This window comes from Bufo gargarizans, chromosome 1 (genome assembly GCF_014858855.1).
Source record: "Bufo gargarizans isolate SCDJY-AF-19 chromosome 1, ASM1485885v1, whole genome shotgun sequence".
Taxonomy (NCBI): domain Eukaryota; kingdom Metazoa; phylum Chordata; class Amphibia; order Anura; family Bufonidae; genus Bufo; species Bufo gargarizans.
In genome coordinates this window covers 52,489,606-52,505,233 of record NC_058080.1, presented here as the reverse complement: position 1 = coordinate 52,505,233, position 15,628 = coordinate 52,489,606, and the positions used below count along the sequence as shown (strand labels likewise).

Genomic DNA, 15,628 nt, shown 5'->3' with positions numbered 1-15,628 from the left:
GCTACAATGTATCAGCGCAGGACAGTGTATCAGAAGATTGTCTAGACTGAATACAACTGTAGCAAACTCTCAGCTGTGAGAAGTATCAGATACCTACCAGGTTTTCCATTGCTGTGTGTGAACGAGCCACAAGTAATCTGTCTGCAGATTGCTCCCTCTAGTGGTAGCTTTTATGCCATACCTTTGTGTGGGGGTCCAAACTCAGCAACGATCCTTCTGGGCAGAACCCCTCCTGACCCAACAATTTACCTCCATTCACTATAATTGCCATTCTTTGCACAGTATATGGCAGGGGGTGATAGTCTACAGGAAAGAAGCCAGCGGGGCTACAGAGCCTTCTTTTGTATTTTGCCACCATATAGTAGAATTATTGGTGGCCATTTGCCCAATGTCTCACTATCCGGGCACTGTTTGATAGATGAATTACTTGAACAACATATGGTAGCATTATTTCTGCTGTGCATAAGGTTTATTAGATCACTGTGTGGTATAATTTGGGCACCATATGGCTGGCCATAATACGTGGTCATTCCATAGCATAAGTTATTTGGACACCATATGGCAGCATTATTGGTACTCTCAGTATGGCAGTTTTATTAGTTCCCTGTTGGTTCAATTTTTTCTGTGGCTGTAATATAAATTCCTTTTATATAATAATTATCTGGACTCCATACTTGCTGTATATGACAGTATTATTAGGCCACTACATGGTACTATTGTTTGGACACTGTATGACTGTAATATCTGGGCATTCTGTAGCATCATTATTTAGATATCATATTTTAGCATTATTTGTGCTCTCTGTATGGCGGTTTTATTAGAGCATTATACAGCGCTATTCTTTGGACACTGTTGGTGGTAATATCTGCTCATTTTATAGTATGTGGTAGCATTATATTTACTTTATTTGGCAGTATTATTAGGCCTCTGCCTGATGCTTTTTTATTTGGCCACTGTATGGCTGTAATATGTGGTCCTTCTATAGCATATTTATTTAGCAGACATTATTTGTGCTCCCTGTATGGCGGTTTTATTACATCGCTATATTGTTCTATTATTGGGGCACTGTCTAGAAAAATAATTTGCAGAATTTAGGTACCATTTTCCTGACGAAGGTGTACTTTAGTAATATTTGGACAGTGTATGACAGTATTATTTACACCTTGTATGAACTTTTATGTGGACACTGTATAGCACTATTATTTGGGCACTATATAGCAGCACTGTATGGGACATGTGTGGCATCATATGGCAGTATATATTTTTACGGCAGTATGATCTGGTTAGAAATGTAAAAGGCGTTCTTTTGGGGATGTATGCGCGGTATGCGCGGTATGCGGGGTGTTTTAAATGGCAGAAAATACAACGTAGACGAACGATTTGATGATAACGAGAAGCTGGATATTTCATAGGAAGGGACATGGCCCGGAGGTATTGCAGCGGTGGATTGTAGGGTTAAGTCACCTGTTGTTGACACCACGTTACATACCATGCAGGAGTATTTATCAGTCCTCGAGGGCGAAGGTTGTGTTATATGTCAGTAGTGCAGGACTGACTGCAGACACAGGGGGAATGATCTGCGGCTGCAGATGATTATAGCAGGTAAGGCCAGAGCGAGGTGGCGGATTCATTTACTGGGTGGTAATGGTTTCATTAAAACTGAACCCTAAACCCATGGCGGCGACGTACAAGGGGGCCCGGAGAGCCAGTGCATTATCTGTACAGGGCTTGAGATTATCCACTATTTTGGAGGGGGTGTAGTATTTATGGGCCCCCAGGGGGAGGCACATTATGAAATTTGGGGGGGCCCCTCTTTGCTTTTGCCTAGCCTTTCATGTGAATTCATAATACTCGCATTCTGCTCAGTCCGCGGTAGAAGGCGGCTAATTATTAACGGAGTGCCAATCCTGGTCATAGACAAACACAGATGAAAGAGTTTCCGCACAGCGTGGGATTTACCCCTTCACTGCCGGAGCAGGAATTGGAGCCTGGAAAAGTTGGGTTCAAAAAAGCTCATCATGAGGAATTTCCCTAGTAGAACAGAATACCAACATTGTGGCAGCCTGTATTCTGAAAAACCTCCTGATAGGCGTATCGTGATCACTGAAGGGAATTTGCCCTTTTAATGGGTGTGCAGCTCAACCCCTGGGCCCTTCCACAAGGACTTTTTGGCCAAAATGTGGAGTAAACCATTTCGTAGGTGGCACTACAACACTACCTGGAGCTTGTCTGCACCCAGCATAGCCAAACACCGTGCCATGGTGGTCGGCCTCTTCGAACCAGCTGGGTCCCAAGACAATTGCTGGTCACCTGGTCCACGCCTGGTCTCATTTTGTACCTCACGTTGATTTTCACACTGTTCTGCTGCTTCTCCTCACATCTTGCCCCCTTGGACATCAGTGAATTACTCATCGGCTGTACTATATTTTTAATTACATGTAATTTCAAAAGTGTTCAGATCCAGGTGCTGGTTTGAACAATGTAGAATATTTTTCGTGGGACAACCCTTTTAGGTCCTGTGTGAGGGCTAATTTTTTTGCGTGATAATCTGTAGTTCTTATCGATCCAATTTTTGTTTGTGAATTACTTTTTGATCACTTTTTATTCAATTTTTAGGGGAGGAGGCGAATCAACCATTTTGATTTTCTTTCCCGTCACGCCATTGACTTTATGTGATAAATTATTTTATATTTTTGGGTCTCGACAGTTATAATGATCCTTATTTTTGTATTATTTCTTTTTAAACCTTAAAATGGGGAAAGGGGTTGATTGGAATTTATATATATACTGTATGTATGTATATATATATATATATATATTTTTTTAACTTTTTCATTATTTTTCTTTTTTAGTCCCTCTAGAGGACTTGAACATGCGATCATCTGACCGCTTCTACAATAGACTGTAATGATTTGCCACCGGGTGTCTAAAACATGTAGGGCAGGTATCGGGAAGGGGTTAAAGAGCAGCCCTCCTGACAGGTCTGTTTTAGTAACTACTTGCATTCCCCATGTAATAACAATTCTGGAGCATCTATTTTATGACTCTATGTTGTGTCTTCTTCTATTATTCCAACTAGACGTTTATCAATGAATCAGTCTACAACAAAGATCCATCTGGGTGTTACCAGTTGGGAGGAGGAGGGGTCCCTGCACAGTCTGACACTGGTAGCACTGATTGGAGAGTGTCAGACTGTGCAAGGACACCCCTCCAACTGGTAACATCCATCTGGACCTTCACTGCAAACTGCTAGTATTTCTCTCATGACTTCTAGCAGAAATAATAGAGGAATGGCACAACATACAATTATAAGAATAGATACTCCACAGTTGTTATTACATGAGGAAGGCAAGTAGTCACTAAATCAGGGCAGACGTGACGGCCCTTTATTGGTATAGAGTGCATACATATAGAACATTTTAGGGATTTATTTTATATTTAATAAAGTGGGCCCAAAAGAGATAATCTATTTTTAATACTTAGTTTATGGATTTGCTTATGTGTAACTTTATATACTGGAGGTTGTTAGAATTATGACAAGCCTATTACCGTACATATTTGTTAGCATCAAAGATGAGCAAATTCCTTGAGATTAATTTTTGTTTCCGAATCGTCATATTTAAAAAAAAATATGTAATTTGTGTCTAAATCAATTCTACCCAGTTCACAAGTGCAAGTGCTTCAATTGTCACGAAAAAATTGGTACATGACACTCTGAGGTCCCCTAGGATTCATATTTTTTCTGTCATTTCTTTATCTATTTTTTCAAATTTTTTTGCTCTCTCCCCCCTTCCTTTTTTTTAAGATACTCAAGGCAATGACCGCAATAGTAAATAATATCAGTGTGACATTGACATATATAGCTTTAGGTAAATGTATGGTTAATAGTGTTAACAAGCAGCCTGATTAAAAACACACTGCTCCTTTTTAAAGTTAAAAACATTCCAAAAATTGTCCCTTATTGGGGTCAGATGGTGTTTAAATTCACACTGTGTTATCTGAAAGAACTGTGTCTTGTTCTCAACAACCGTCCCAAAAATTATTCCCTAACCCTTTTGCTACCAGCGGCATACATGTACGATGCTGGAGTGATAGGCAAACATGGCGCCCACCTGCACGTGCAGCGGGCATCATGGCCGGCAGGTCTCTGCTGTTTCAAACCGCAGAGACCTGCGGCTAATTACCGCCATCGGCAATAATGCCGATCGCGTAAATCAAAGCCTTAAGATGCTGTGATCAAATAAGATCACAGCATCTAAATGCGCAGAAACCCGTACACTCGCGCCTCGGGGGTTGTTACCGGCATCCTCTATGGCCAGTGAGGATGACGGTAATTGATATGAAAGTGCTCAGTCTCGCTGAAGAGGCTGAGAGCATTCAAACTGAAATTCTTATTTTGGCCACCAGATGGCAAGCCAACATAAGAAATTAGCAATAGACAGTAATAAAGTCATTTTAAAAATGCACGAAAAATATAGATTTTGTAGGCTCACATACGAGATTCAAAATTATTACAAAAAACTAAAAAAACGTAAAAAATATATAATTTTTTTTTTAAATATGAAAGTTTAAATCACCCCCTTTCTGTATAATAAAAAAATAAATACCTAAATAGCAAAAAATATAAATATCATGGGTATCACCGTGACCGAAAATGCCCGTACTTTTAAAATATATATATTTTTTGTAATATGGCGTAACAGAAAAAAGTGTCAAAATGGACAATTTGCCATTTTTTCATTGCGATGTTTCTAGCAATGTGATCAAATTGTCACATACACTCCAAAATGGTATCAATAATTTTTTTTTCAAAGTTAAAATTTATTTTTAGACTATTTAGACATAAAACAACCTATACATATGGGGTATCGTTGTAAGCGTACTGACCCAGAGAATGAAGGGTCAGTTTTGCCGCAAACGGAACGCCGTGGGAACAAAACCTGTAAAACGGTGGAGGAATTGCATTTTTTTTCAATTCCACCTCATTTTGATTTTTTTTTTACCACTTACCACTACATTGTATGTCATAATTAATGGTGGCATTAGAAAGTACAACTTGTCCCGCAAAAAATAATCCCTCATACAGCTATGTGCATGGAAATATAAAAAAGTTATGGCTCAAGGAAGATGGGGAAGAAAAATGAAAAAGAAAAAACCTCCGGTATCTTAAGGTTTAATGGGGGCAGATGCTTGCCCCTATTTATACACACACATGTGTTAGTGTGTCACAAGAAACATTAGCTTGTTCTGAACAAGCCTCGAAAAATTCTCCCTTTGAATTGTGAGCCGCAGTACAGTGTGGCTGTGGTAAGGTTAGATAATAGTGGCATGTGGTCCCAATACTAGTGGCAGCAGTAGTAGGCTATGCTATGGGACGGACAAGGCAGTAGATGTGTGTGTGGCTGTTTCGGGGTAGTAATAGTAGTAATATCATTGGGCCTGCCATAAATAGACCATAAATACTGCTCAATGCTCAAAAAGTTGAAAATTATGGTGTACACGTGAAGTGTGCCATAATCTGTGACTTTTTTACGCCACAATTAGATCCTTTGATTGGAAGTATACTCAGAGAAGCATTTGTGAGTCTACACGGCACAGACCCAATTTCTTGTGTTTTTAGACACTTTTCCTGATATAAAACACAAAGAAAAGTCTTCAAATTTGGCAAATTTGTTATGAAGAAGATCCTGGTTTGGTTTATAACTGCTGACAGGTTCCTTTTAAAAGAGGTCGTCTCACTTCAGTAAATGACATTTATCATGTAGAGAAAGTTAATACAAGGCACTTACTAATGTATTGTGATTGTCCATATTGCCTCCTTTGCTTGCTGGACTCATTTTTCCATCACATTATACACTGCTCGTTTCCATGGTTAGAGACCACCCTGCAATCCATCAGCAGTGGCCATGCACTGGTCTTTCGGGTGGCCGGGACCATGGGAGCTCACATAGACCGGAGCTTTTTCCTATAGTGTGCAAGCATGACCACCCCTGCTGGATTGCAAGGTGGTCGTAACCATGGAAATGAGCAGTGGATAATGTGATGGCAAAATGAATCCAGTCCAGCATAGGAGACAATATGGACAATCACAATACATTAGTAAGTGCTTGTATTAACTTTTTCTACATGATAAATAGTGAGACAACCCCTTTAATTTAAAAGGGCTGGTACAATCCATGTCCATGTGCTCTATTAGGACACCATAAAACGGGTTACCCCATTCGGGTCCCACTTGTATGTGGCACAGCGTCTGAGGTTGAAGGGGTACACCCGCTGTTATCCATAGCTACATACGCTGTCACTAGATGGTGGGGGCCCAGGTTATTTTGTGATGGGCCCAGGTCATATAGTGACAACCTTGCTGTACTCATGCATTGGCCATGTATTTCATGCTTGGCTCTTCACGTCTGGTTGGCCTTGGCACAATCTGCTGTTGGCTGAGGGTCTCTGGACCCTGGCTCCCCTGTTGGGGTCATCTCATCATCATGGGTCGTGGACCCTTACAAACACGAGTAAAGTTTACACTCCTCTTTGTGAATCTTTGATGCATCTCAGAGTCTTTGAAGGCTCCACACCGGAGATATCTGAGCTATCCTCGGCAGATTTTTCAGCTTCTCTTTGTAAAGAGCCAATGAAGATTAAATATTCTGCACAAAATATGAAAAAGCTCTAATTACGCGAGCTCCAGAATGAATCTTTGCCCTGCCTGATCTCACAGGACTGCAATCATTTTTGGCGGAGATTGGTTTTTTGGTAATCAAGTTACTCCACGCGTTTTAAGTTCATAGGAAATATGCCACATAGAGGCGAGTTATGAATTCTCTCTACAGGAGCGAACATTGCACGTAACCTTTCCTTCAACTCGCTTTCATCTGCTGCAATTGCTGAAAACACTTAACTGGGGAAATCTCTGGACTGAGAAATTGATTCTGACAGCACAGAGACCAGAGCAATGTAGGGAGGTGTAGAGGGAGGGGAGCCAAAAGTTCACAGCCGAGGCGAGAAACGGGTGGGGGGGAGGGGCACTCAAACTTCATAGGCTAGCGGAGTTGTTAACGAGATGTATAACGTGATCCACATTGTGATTAGATAAATATCAGTCTAACAGAAGCAAGTGTAGGGTTATCAGGAAGGAAAACGATTAAGGTGACCATACACGTTGGACTCAGGTTGGCTGTACCCTTATCTCATTTGTGTTTGATAATTGTCCGATGTTCATCGATCGAACGTTCATCCTGATCCTTTATGCTCAAGGGAGAGAAGCCACCACCATAGGGTCCAGCAGAAGCTTGCTCCTGTTACCCTATTCCCATCACCTTTGGCCAAAGGGAGCATCAGAAAAGGTCTGGTGGCCAAACGCTGTTGAACGTGTATGGCCTCCTTTAGGGAAGTGATTGTATATTTTGCTCAGTCTAAAACAAGGTGTCCAAAAATGTTCCTTCTAAAATCCAAAATTCTACCTTCAGCTGAGTTGTCCTGTAGTAGTTTGTAGGGTCTCAAATGTTCAACGTAGGAAGAGCTAGACAAATCCCAGATGATCTCCAAGACACCAAGAATGTGCTAGTGGTGCATAACTTTTTGTGCCGTTTTCTAAAGGTAACCTCATAGTCAAACAGGTCTTATTGGTGGCAAATAAAACAGTCAAGAAAGAGTTCTGTAACAGGTTCCAAATGTCTGTAGTATCTATCCACTCTAGTATTTGATGGGTTCTGAGCTATGTGGGTCTTCTACAAGGATAAGAGTTGTTGGGTGAGAACCGTCATGGCCATCATTGCGATGCTCCCCAACTTGATCCTGTTACTCAGGATCAGTACAGGATAAGTAATGTAATGCATGTACACAGTGACTCCACCAGCAGAATAGTGAGTGCAGCTCTGGAGTATAATACAGGATGCAATTTACGGTATGTTCACATCATAGATTTTTTTAAGCTTTTTTTATTTTATTTGTATGATTCTTACTGAGAAAAAAAACACAGCCAAAAATGCAGCAAAACCTTAATGAAAATTAAAATAGCCCCATTATTGTTGTATGGTTTACTGGGTGGGAGTTGAGGTATAAGGGGCCCATTGTGACCCATATAAACCTGAAGCTGACCCTGTACTCTGTGGAGGTAAGTCGGCTTTAGCACAGGTTTTTAGCAGTTCCCAGTTGGAATAACCCTTGGTTTTCTTTCTCCTTCAGTGCCGTTGAGTTTCCTCGCACGTCCTCTCCTCTGCTGCCATGGCAAAATTAGAGTCAAGAACTGTCCTGAGTGACACAGCCTACCAGAACCAAGAGTCCTTCCACTCTTTCGCCGGCAGGTCTTCTGACTCTCCCTCCCAGGGCATTATGGGCAGTGTGGGCAGCGGAGTTGCCAATGAACAAGAGTTTGCAATGAAGAGTGTGGGAACCAGAACTCAGAACAGCCTCAAGCAGAACGACAGCTTCAGAAATGGCTACTCGAACCGATACTCGGGGGAAGAGAAGAGTTACAAAACGGAGAAAAACTCCATGTACATCAACGAGCAGCGCAAGAGCGAAAAGGTGACAAATTATAATATCATGTATCGTTACTCCCCACTGCTGTCCTCCATATACAGCACCACTTCTGTCCGCGGACTGTGTCTGGTATGGCAGCTCGTTCTCATTTATTTGAATGCTGCAATACTAGATTCAGCCACAGAGGATAGGGGGCGCTGTTTATGGAAACAAAAAAACAGACCCTATTTTCTAATCTTAGAGAACTCCTGGGATTACCCTTGTCTTAAATCATTGGAAGGTGATTGCTTGTTATTTCACAAGCTGATTTTAACCCTGGAGTGACCTGTCTAATTTCCAAAAAGAAAGTGTATGTGTTTGCATATACCATACTGTGCTATATATACATTAAGGTGTTCTTGATAGGGACTAACACTAAGATAATACTGCGTTTAGCCCTCTACAGTTAAAAGGACTGTCTCATGAAGACAACCATGTGGTACTGATTAGATTTATTATACTCCAGAGCTGCAGAAATGTGAATGCAGCTCTGGAGTATAATACAGGATGTAACTCAGTATCTGTATAGGATAAGTAACATAATGTATCTGCACAGTGACTCTACCAGCAGAATAGTGAGTACAGCTCTGGAGTATAATACAGGATGTAACTCAGGATCAGTACAGGATAAGTAATGTAATGTATGTACACAGTGACTCCACCAGCAGAATAGTGAGTGCAGCTCTGGAGTATAATACAGGATGTAACTCAGGATCAATACAGGATAAGTAATGTAATGTATGTACACAGTGACTCCACCAGCAGAATAGTGAGTACAGCTCTGGAGTATAATACAGGATGTAACTCAGGATCAGTACAGGATAGGTAATGTATGTACACAGTGACTCCACCAGCAGAATAGTGAGTGCAGCTCTGGAGTATAATACAGGATGTAACTCAGGATCAGTACAGGATAGGTAATGTATGTACACAGTGACCCCACCAGCAGAATAGTGAGTACAGCTCTGGAGTATAATACAGGATGTAACTCAGGATCAGCACAGGATAGGTAATGTATGTCCACAGTGACCCAACCAGAAGAATAGTGAGTGCAGCTCTGGAGTATAATACAGGATGTAACTCAGAATCTGTAACATAATGTATCTGCACGGTGACTCCACCTTGGTGTTTTGTCCTTGGTGAACTATTGAGTGGACACCCCTACATACCACTTAAAATAACTTTTGATATCTAGTGATAAAAGCTAAATCATTTTCCATTTCTCATCAATTTATGTTTTTACAGAGCAATGAGACTTTGGTGAGACCCTCTGCCTTTAAACCGGTGGTCCCGAAGAATTTCCATTCCATGCAGAACTTATGTCCACCAGTGAACAATGGAGTCACTGAGAACCGAAAGGGCTCTGGTCATGGGAACAGCAACAGTTCAGCTGCCTTGAAAAGCAGTTTGGAGAAGACCAGCCACAATAGGTCTTCCAACCAGGTGGGAGGTCTATCTGACTCTGGTCGCAATTCATTGACCAGCCTACCAACGTATGGGACTGGTTATAGCCAGCATGTTGGCCCAATGAGTGCGTCAACAAGCCATATAAATCGTATTGGGACTACCTATGTAGAAAAAAATATAGTAGGTTATAATGGAATTTCTACCTCAGATAGCGGCCGATCTTCCAGCAAAAGCACGTCTTCTTTTACCAGACTCAACCATCTTAACGAGACCTTGCCTTTCCATTCGCCCTCAAGTGACGACATCATTCAAGACCTAGAAGATCGTCTCTGGGAAAAGGAGCAAGAGGTGATACAGATGAAGAGGAACTTAGACAAAAGCGAGGCTGCAATTTTTCAAGTCTTTGAAGAGAAACAGAAAATCTGGGAACGGGAAATGGATGACTTGAGACAGAATTACGCCAACAAGCTGCAGCAAGTGTCCAAGAAAGCACAACGTGCCCAGCAAGCATTACAGTTGCAGATATTCAAGCTCCAGCAGGAAAAGAAGAAGTTTCAAGATGATGTTGCGCAGTTGCTTCAGGAACGGGAGGAATTAGAGAAGAAGTGCATGGTCTTTAAGAAAGAGCAGTCCGAGTTCCTGCCAAAGATTGAGGAAACCAAGTGGGAGGTAAGAGGCCAAGATGATATCATGAGAATAAATCAATGTTCATTGGACAGCTGTGATTGGGCCCACAAAAATGTATATGCTAGACAACTAGACTTTGGTCAACTTGAGAGACCTCCTCAACTTTGCCCATGTTTGATAAAAAGGGTACATATAAAATTAGTCTTTGAGCCACGGTGCTCAATAGGGGGTTAAAATAGAATTTTACATGTCCTAACATGCTCTGTCTTTGCATGTGTTTTTACATTTCTACCCTCTACACAATAAACCAGAAGATTTAAAAAAACACCTTTGCTTGTCACTACTCTAGATTTTGCCTTTAATTTTACTACCATTTCATACAGAGTGCTTTGCAGCAGCCATGTGAACATCTCTGTTTCCATAGTCTGAACAAAAGCTCTCTCTTCCCTTCTCCCAGCAAGAAATCCCAGCATGATCTCATGAATTCCATTGAGCCAGTCCACTGCCTGTAACCTAGCTTTGCTTATCTCCAAAGCTGAGAAAACTCTTACTGAGAGGGTTTTTGCAATAATGGCACTGGTGTACGCCTTGTGGACGTACAGTGGTGCTTGAAAGTTTGTGAACCCCTCAGAACGACCTCAGATTTTCACAAAAGTATATAAAGATAAACAAGTGAAACAATTGAGTCAAAAATATTAGACTTGGTCATTTATTTTTTGAGGAAAATTATCCAATATCACATGTCTGAGAGAGGCAAAAGTAATTAAACCTTTTCTTTCAGTATCTGGTCCTTTTATAGCAATAACTGAAGCTAAATGTTTCCAGTAATGATTGTTTAGTCCTGGACAACGACTTGGAGGAATTTTAGCTCATTCTCTACTACTGCTCACTTCATATCCCGCTATAACATTCCTATTGGGTTGAGGTCAGGACTTTGGCCATTACAAAACTTTAACTTATTCTTTTTTACTCATTCTTTGGTAGAATTACTTGTGTTTAAGGTTGTTGTGTTGCTGCGTGACCAACGTTCTCTTGAGATTCAGATCACGGACATATGTCCTGACATTTTCCTTTAGAATTTTCTGGTATAATTCAGAATTCATTGTTCCACCAGTGATGGCAAGCCGTCCTGGCCCAGACGGAGCAAGACAGGACCAAACTGTGATAATACCACCACCCTTTTTCACAGATGGGATGAGGTTTTTCTCTTGAAATAAGTTGTTTTCCTTTCTCCAAACATAACACTTCTCCTTTAAACCCAAAAAGTTTTATTTGGTCTCATCTTTCCACAAAACAATTTTCCAATAGCCTTCTGGCTTGTCCAGGGTCTTTTCAATTTTTATTTTGGAGAGTAGTGACTCTTTTTGCAAGCCTGTCACTGTACATCATTGTTGTTCAGTGTCCTCCTAACGGTAGACTCATGAACATTAGCTAATGTGAGAAAGGCCTTTAGTTGCTTAGAGGTACCTTGGTTTTTTTTTTTTGTAACCTCGTGGACTGTTACATGCCTTGCTCATGGTGTGATGTTTGTTAGTTGACCACTCCTGGAGAGATGAATAATGGTCTTGAATGTCTTGTACACAATCTGTCTGCCTGTGGATTGGTGGAGTCCAAAGTGTTTAGAAATCTTTTTGTAACCTTTTTCCAGCCTGATGAGCCTCAATAACTCTTCTTAGGTCCTCAAAAATCTCCTTTGTTCATGCCATGATACACTCCCACATACATGTGTTGTGAAGACTTTGATAGATCCCTGTTCTTTAATTAGAACAGGTCGCCCACTCACACATGATTGTCTTCCCATTGATTGAAATTATAAGCTAGTCCTAAAGGATCACATAAATTTGCCAGTCATAGACGTAATATTGGATCATTTTCCACAATAAATAAATGACCAAGTCTAATATTTTTGACTCATTTCTTTGATTATCTTTATCTACTTTTAGGACTCGTGTGAAAATCTGCTATAGTTTTAGGTCAAATTTATGCAGAAATATGGAAATTCTGAAGGGTTCACAAATGTTTAAGCTCCACATATAAACTTACCGACATGAAAGTCAAGAGCCTGGGGGATGCAGTAAATTAGCAAACTTGCTTTGATAACTACATCAGTGTTTCTATATGGTAAACATGGTTGCAGGTGATTGCAAAAAAAAATTAATGGCCCACACATGACCTTCATTCCATAATGAGGTTGTGTTGAGGTCCTGGTAATGACAGGCTTTTGCAACTAATTGATTGCAACAGCCAGATTGTCTTCTCCAAACTCTTTCATGTCAGCATCTAAAATATGTGAGCTTTTCTTTGCAGGTTTGTCAAAAAGCTGGGGAGATATCACTTTTGAAGCAGCAATTGAAAGATGCCCAGGCAGACATTGCTCAGAAACTCAATGAGATAGTTGGCCTTAGAACACAGTTAAAAGAAGTAAAAGCCTTGCTACGGGAGAAAGAGGAACAGATTTCTTCCATTAAAGATTCCTACAGCTCGAAGAGTGTCAGTCTGGAGATCTGCGAGAACGAAGTGCAAAGAAAGCAAAGCGAAGCCCAGCAAATGAAGGAGAAGCTCAGTCAATGTGAACAGGAGATAGCGGGTTTGAAGGAGACCTTGACGGATCTGGGTCAGAACCCGTACGCCATGGAACTCAATGATAAACTGAGGGACACTCTGGCATGTGAGAGCGATGAGGCCAAGATGAAACGCCAAAACGAGGACAGTGTAGGCACTCTTAAGAAGGATATGGAGAAGCTCCAGGTTGAGTTGTCAATGGAGAGACAACAGCGGGACCAGCAGGTGGTGGACTTTGAGGAGGAGAGACGCACGTGGCAAGAAGAGAAGGAAAAAGTCATAAAGTATCAGAAGCAGCTTCAGCTCAACTACGTGGAGATGTATCAAAAAAATCAGCAACTGGAGCAAAAGATCAATGAGTTAACCACAAAGGTCACCACACCGCCAGCAGAAGACAAGAAGCCTTGGACGCCATCAAGGTTGGAGAGGATAGAATCCACCGAGATATAAAGATTGTTGACTGAGTGTACACAGCTAGGTACTCACTGTGCATGTGCTACCTACTCCAGCCCGTGGTATCAGGAAAAGACCTAACAGAGTCTAAGGGGACCAGTGACGCCAACTCCATAAAAGACGACCCTGAAGGACTCGAAAAAAGGCGTCTCAAGTGCTTGCTATAATCTACATTTATGGTATACAGTTTGTTATGCCGCCAATGATACTCTGTGTCTGTTTTTCTTTTCCCTTCCGCTTTCACCTCCCTCTGACTGCCGGTCGAATAGGTGTATTATATTGTTATAATGTACCGCTAGGCAGTCAAAGGGAAAGTGCAGTGTTGTGACTGTTACCAGTCCTTAATCCTTTAGGACTCACGGAAAGAAAGGTCAAAGTAACTTGGATAATGAGTTAATTTTAGCCATATTGGCTAGCAATGGAAGTTCTGCTGTGCAGTGAAATCTAGCAATCTTTAATATACTTCCCACCGTTCTAGGCACTGTTTACTGTGAATTATCCCAAAATCTTTCGAGGGATAGTAGTAAATGTTCTCTGTTAAACCGCCAGGTTTTTCCTATAGTATTACATAATATTTTTGCAAGTCTGCACTGCTGACTGTGAGGTAATTCACCAGTCCGTGTGTTGTCACGATGAAGGTTATTGTAAGGAGGTCTTCTTTTATGTCATCCCTTTGCCTTTTAATTACCTTCCCATAGCCCTCAACCTTCCCCTACCCTGGACCGGGATGTAAGCGTCCCCCAATAATCCCACTGCTGAGACCTCCAGATACAATCCGTGAAAGAACCTTTTAGTAAGAGTGTAATTTTCTTGTGGCGCCTCCAAAGGGGAAATGAAGTATTACACGGTGCTCATTGAAACCTAGTGTCCCTTTCTGTGTAATACAAGGTCAAGTCTGGTCCTCCAAAGAGAAAGACACTCTTTGCAGATGCTCTCTTAAAAGGTTTTGTCCAATTTAGGAAAAAACATTTTCATCCACCCTATTAGTACATTCCGAGTTTATAGAGCAGAGTGGACAAAGAGTGTCTCCTCCCTTGGAGGACTTGTCCTTTCCTGCATTACACAGACATTCCTTTGATGTGAATGGTCACTATGTAATTTATAATTTCCCCATTGGTGGCACTCACAAGTTCACATAGTGTCTTCTTGCTTGCACCTCCAGCAATCAGCTGTATAAAAATCTGGCAGTAAGGGCTCATGCCCACGAACGTAAGTGCAAATTGCGGTCTGCAATGCACGGGCACCGACCGTGGGGCAGCCACATGCGGATCGCGGACCCCATTGAAGTGAATCCAACTGTCCGCACCTGCTACAAAGTAGTGCATGCACTACCTTTTTGCGGTGCGGAGGCACGGCCATAAACACCACGGAAGCACTCCGTAGTGCTTCTGTCGGGTTCCGACCCGTGTGTCCGCATCGCATCTCCGGATTCAAGTTAATGGGTCAGCATGCGTGATGCGGAATGCACACGGCTGGTGACCCGTGTATTGCGGAACCGCCGTATGCGGTCCGCAGCACGGGCACGGAGCCTTTACGTTCGTGGGCATGAGCCCTTATTGCCAGATTTTTATACAGCTGATTGCTAGAGGTCCAAGCAAGAAGACACTATGTGAACTTCTAATTGTCAAGAGACCCTTCCAACAAGGAGGAATTGTCCAAAAAAGGAGAAATCCCTTATTGAAAGTGCATTTTATCATTTTATAAACCAGACAACCTCCTTAAAGGGCAGTTCTAGTTAAATTCACATGTCTTGTTTCAGGTGGCTTATCTACAGGTCACCATCCAAGGAACTAAACGAGTGAGAACTATGGGTGATGTTTTATGGGTTCTTAACCCGACAAGAGTAGGAAGGGCACTAGGTCCCTTAATGGAAGACGACCACTCATAACCTCCATTGTATGCCTGGGTTTGGTTAAAGATGTCCACCCCTTGTATCCTTCAGTAGGTCCCTATTTACTTCTGAGACAACATACTGACTGGAAAGAAGTTCTCACCACCACAGAGTGCTGTTATAGGCTGAGATAAATTCTGATAAAAAATCCCAGGGATAAAACCAAAG

The 15,628-nt window shown here is 41.6% G+C and overlaps 1 protein-coding gene across 4 annotated transcripts in view; it reads left to right on the top strand.

The window, feature by feature from the left end:
- The window catches only part of LZTS3 (leucine zipper tumor suppressor family member 3), a 98,420-nt gene extending 83,582 nt beyond the window's left edge, over nt 1-14,838 (top strand). For 3 of the 4 annotated variants that reach the window (XM_044278746.1, XM_044278599.1, XM_044278526.1), the window contains exons 2-4: nt 8,185-8,526; nt 9,766-10,596; nt 12,862-14,838. In XM_044278746.1, coding sequence (XP_044134681.1) covers nt 8,224-8,526; nt 9,766-10,596; nt 12,862-13,566 — 1,839 coding nt within the window. In that variant the 5' untranslated portion in view covers nt 8,185-8,223 and the 3' untranslated portion in view covers nt 13,567-14,838. Of the gene's footprint in view, nt 1-1,529; nt 1,603-8,184; nt 8,527-9,765; nt 10,597-12,861 lie in introns of those variants that run through there. The other variant, XM_044278676.1, reaches the window with a different exon arrangement.
- Nucleotides 14,839-15,628: the final 790 nt, after the last annotated feature.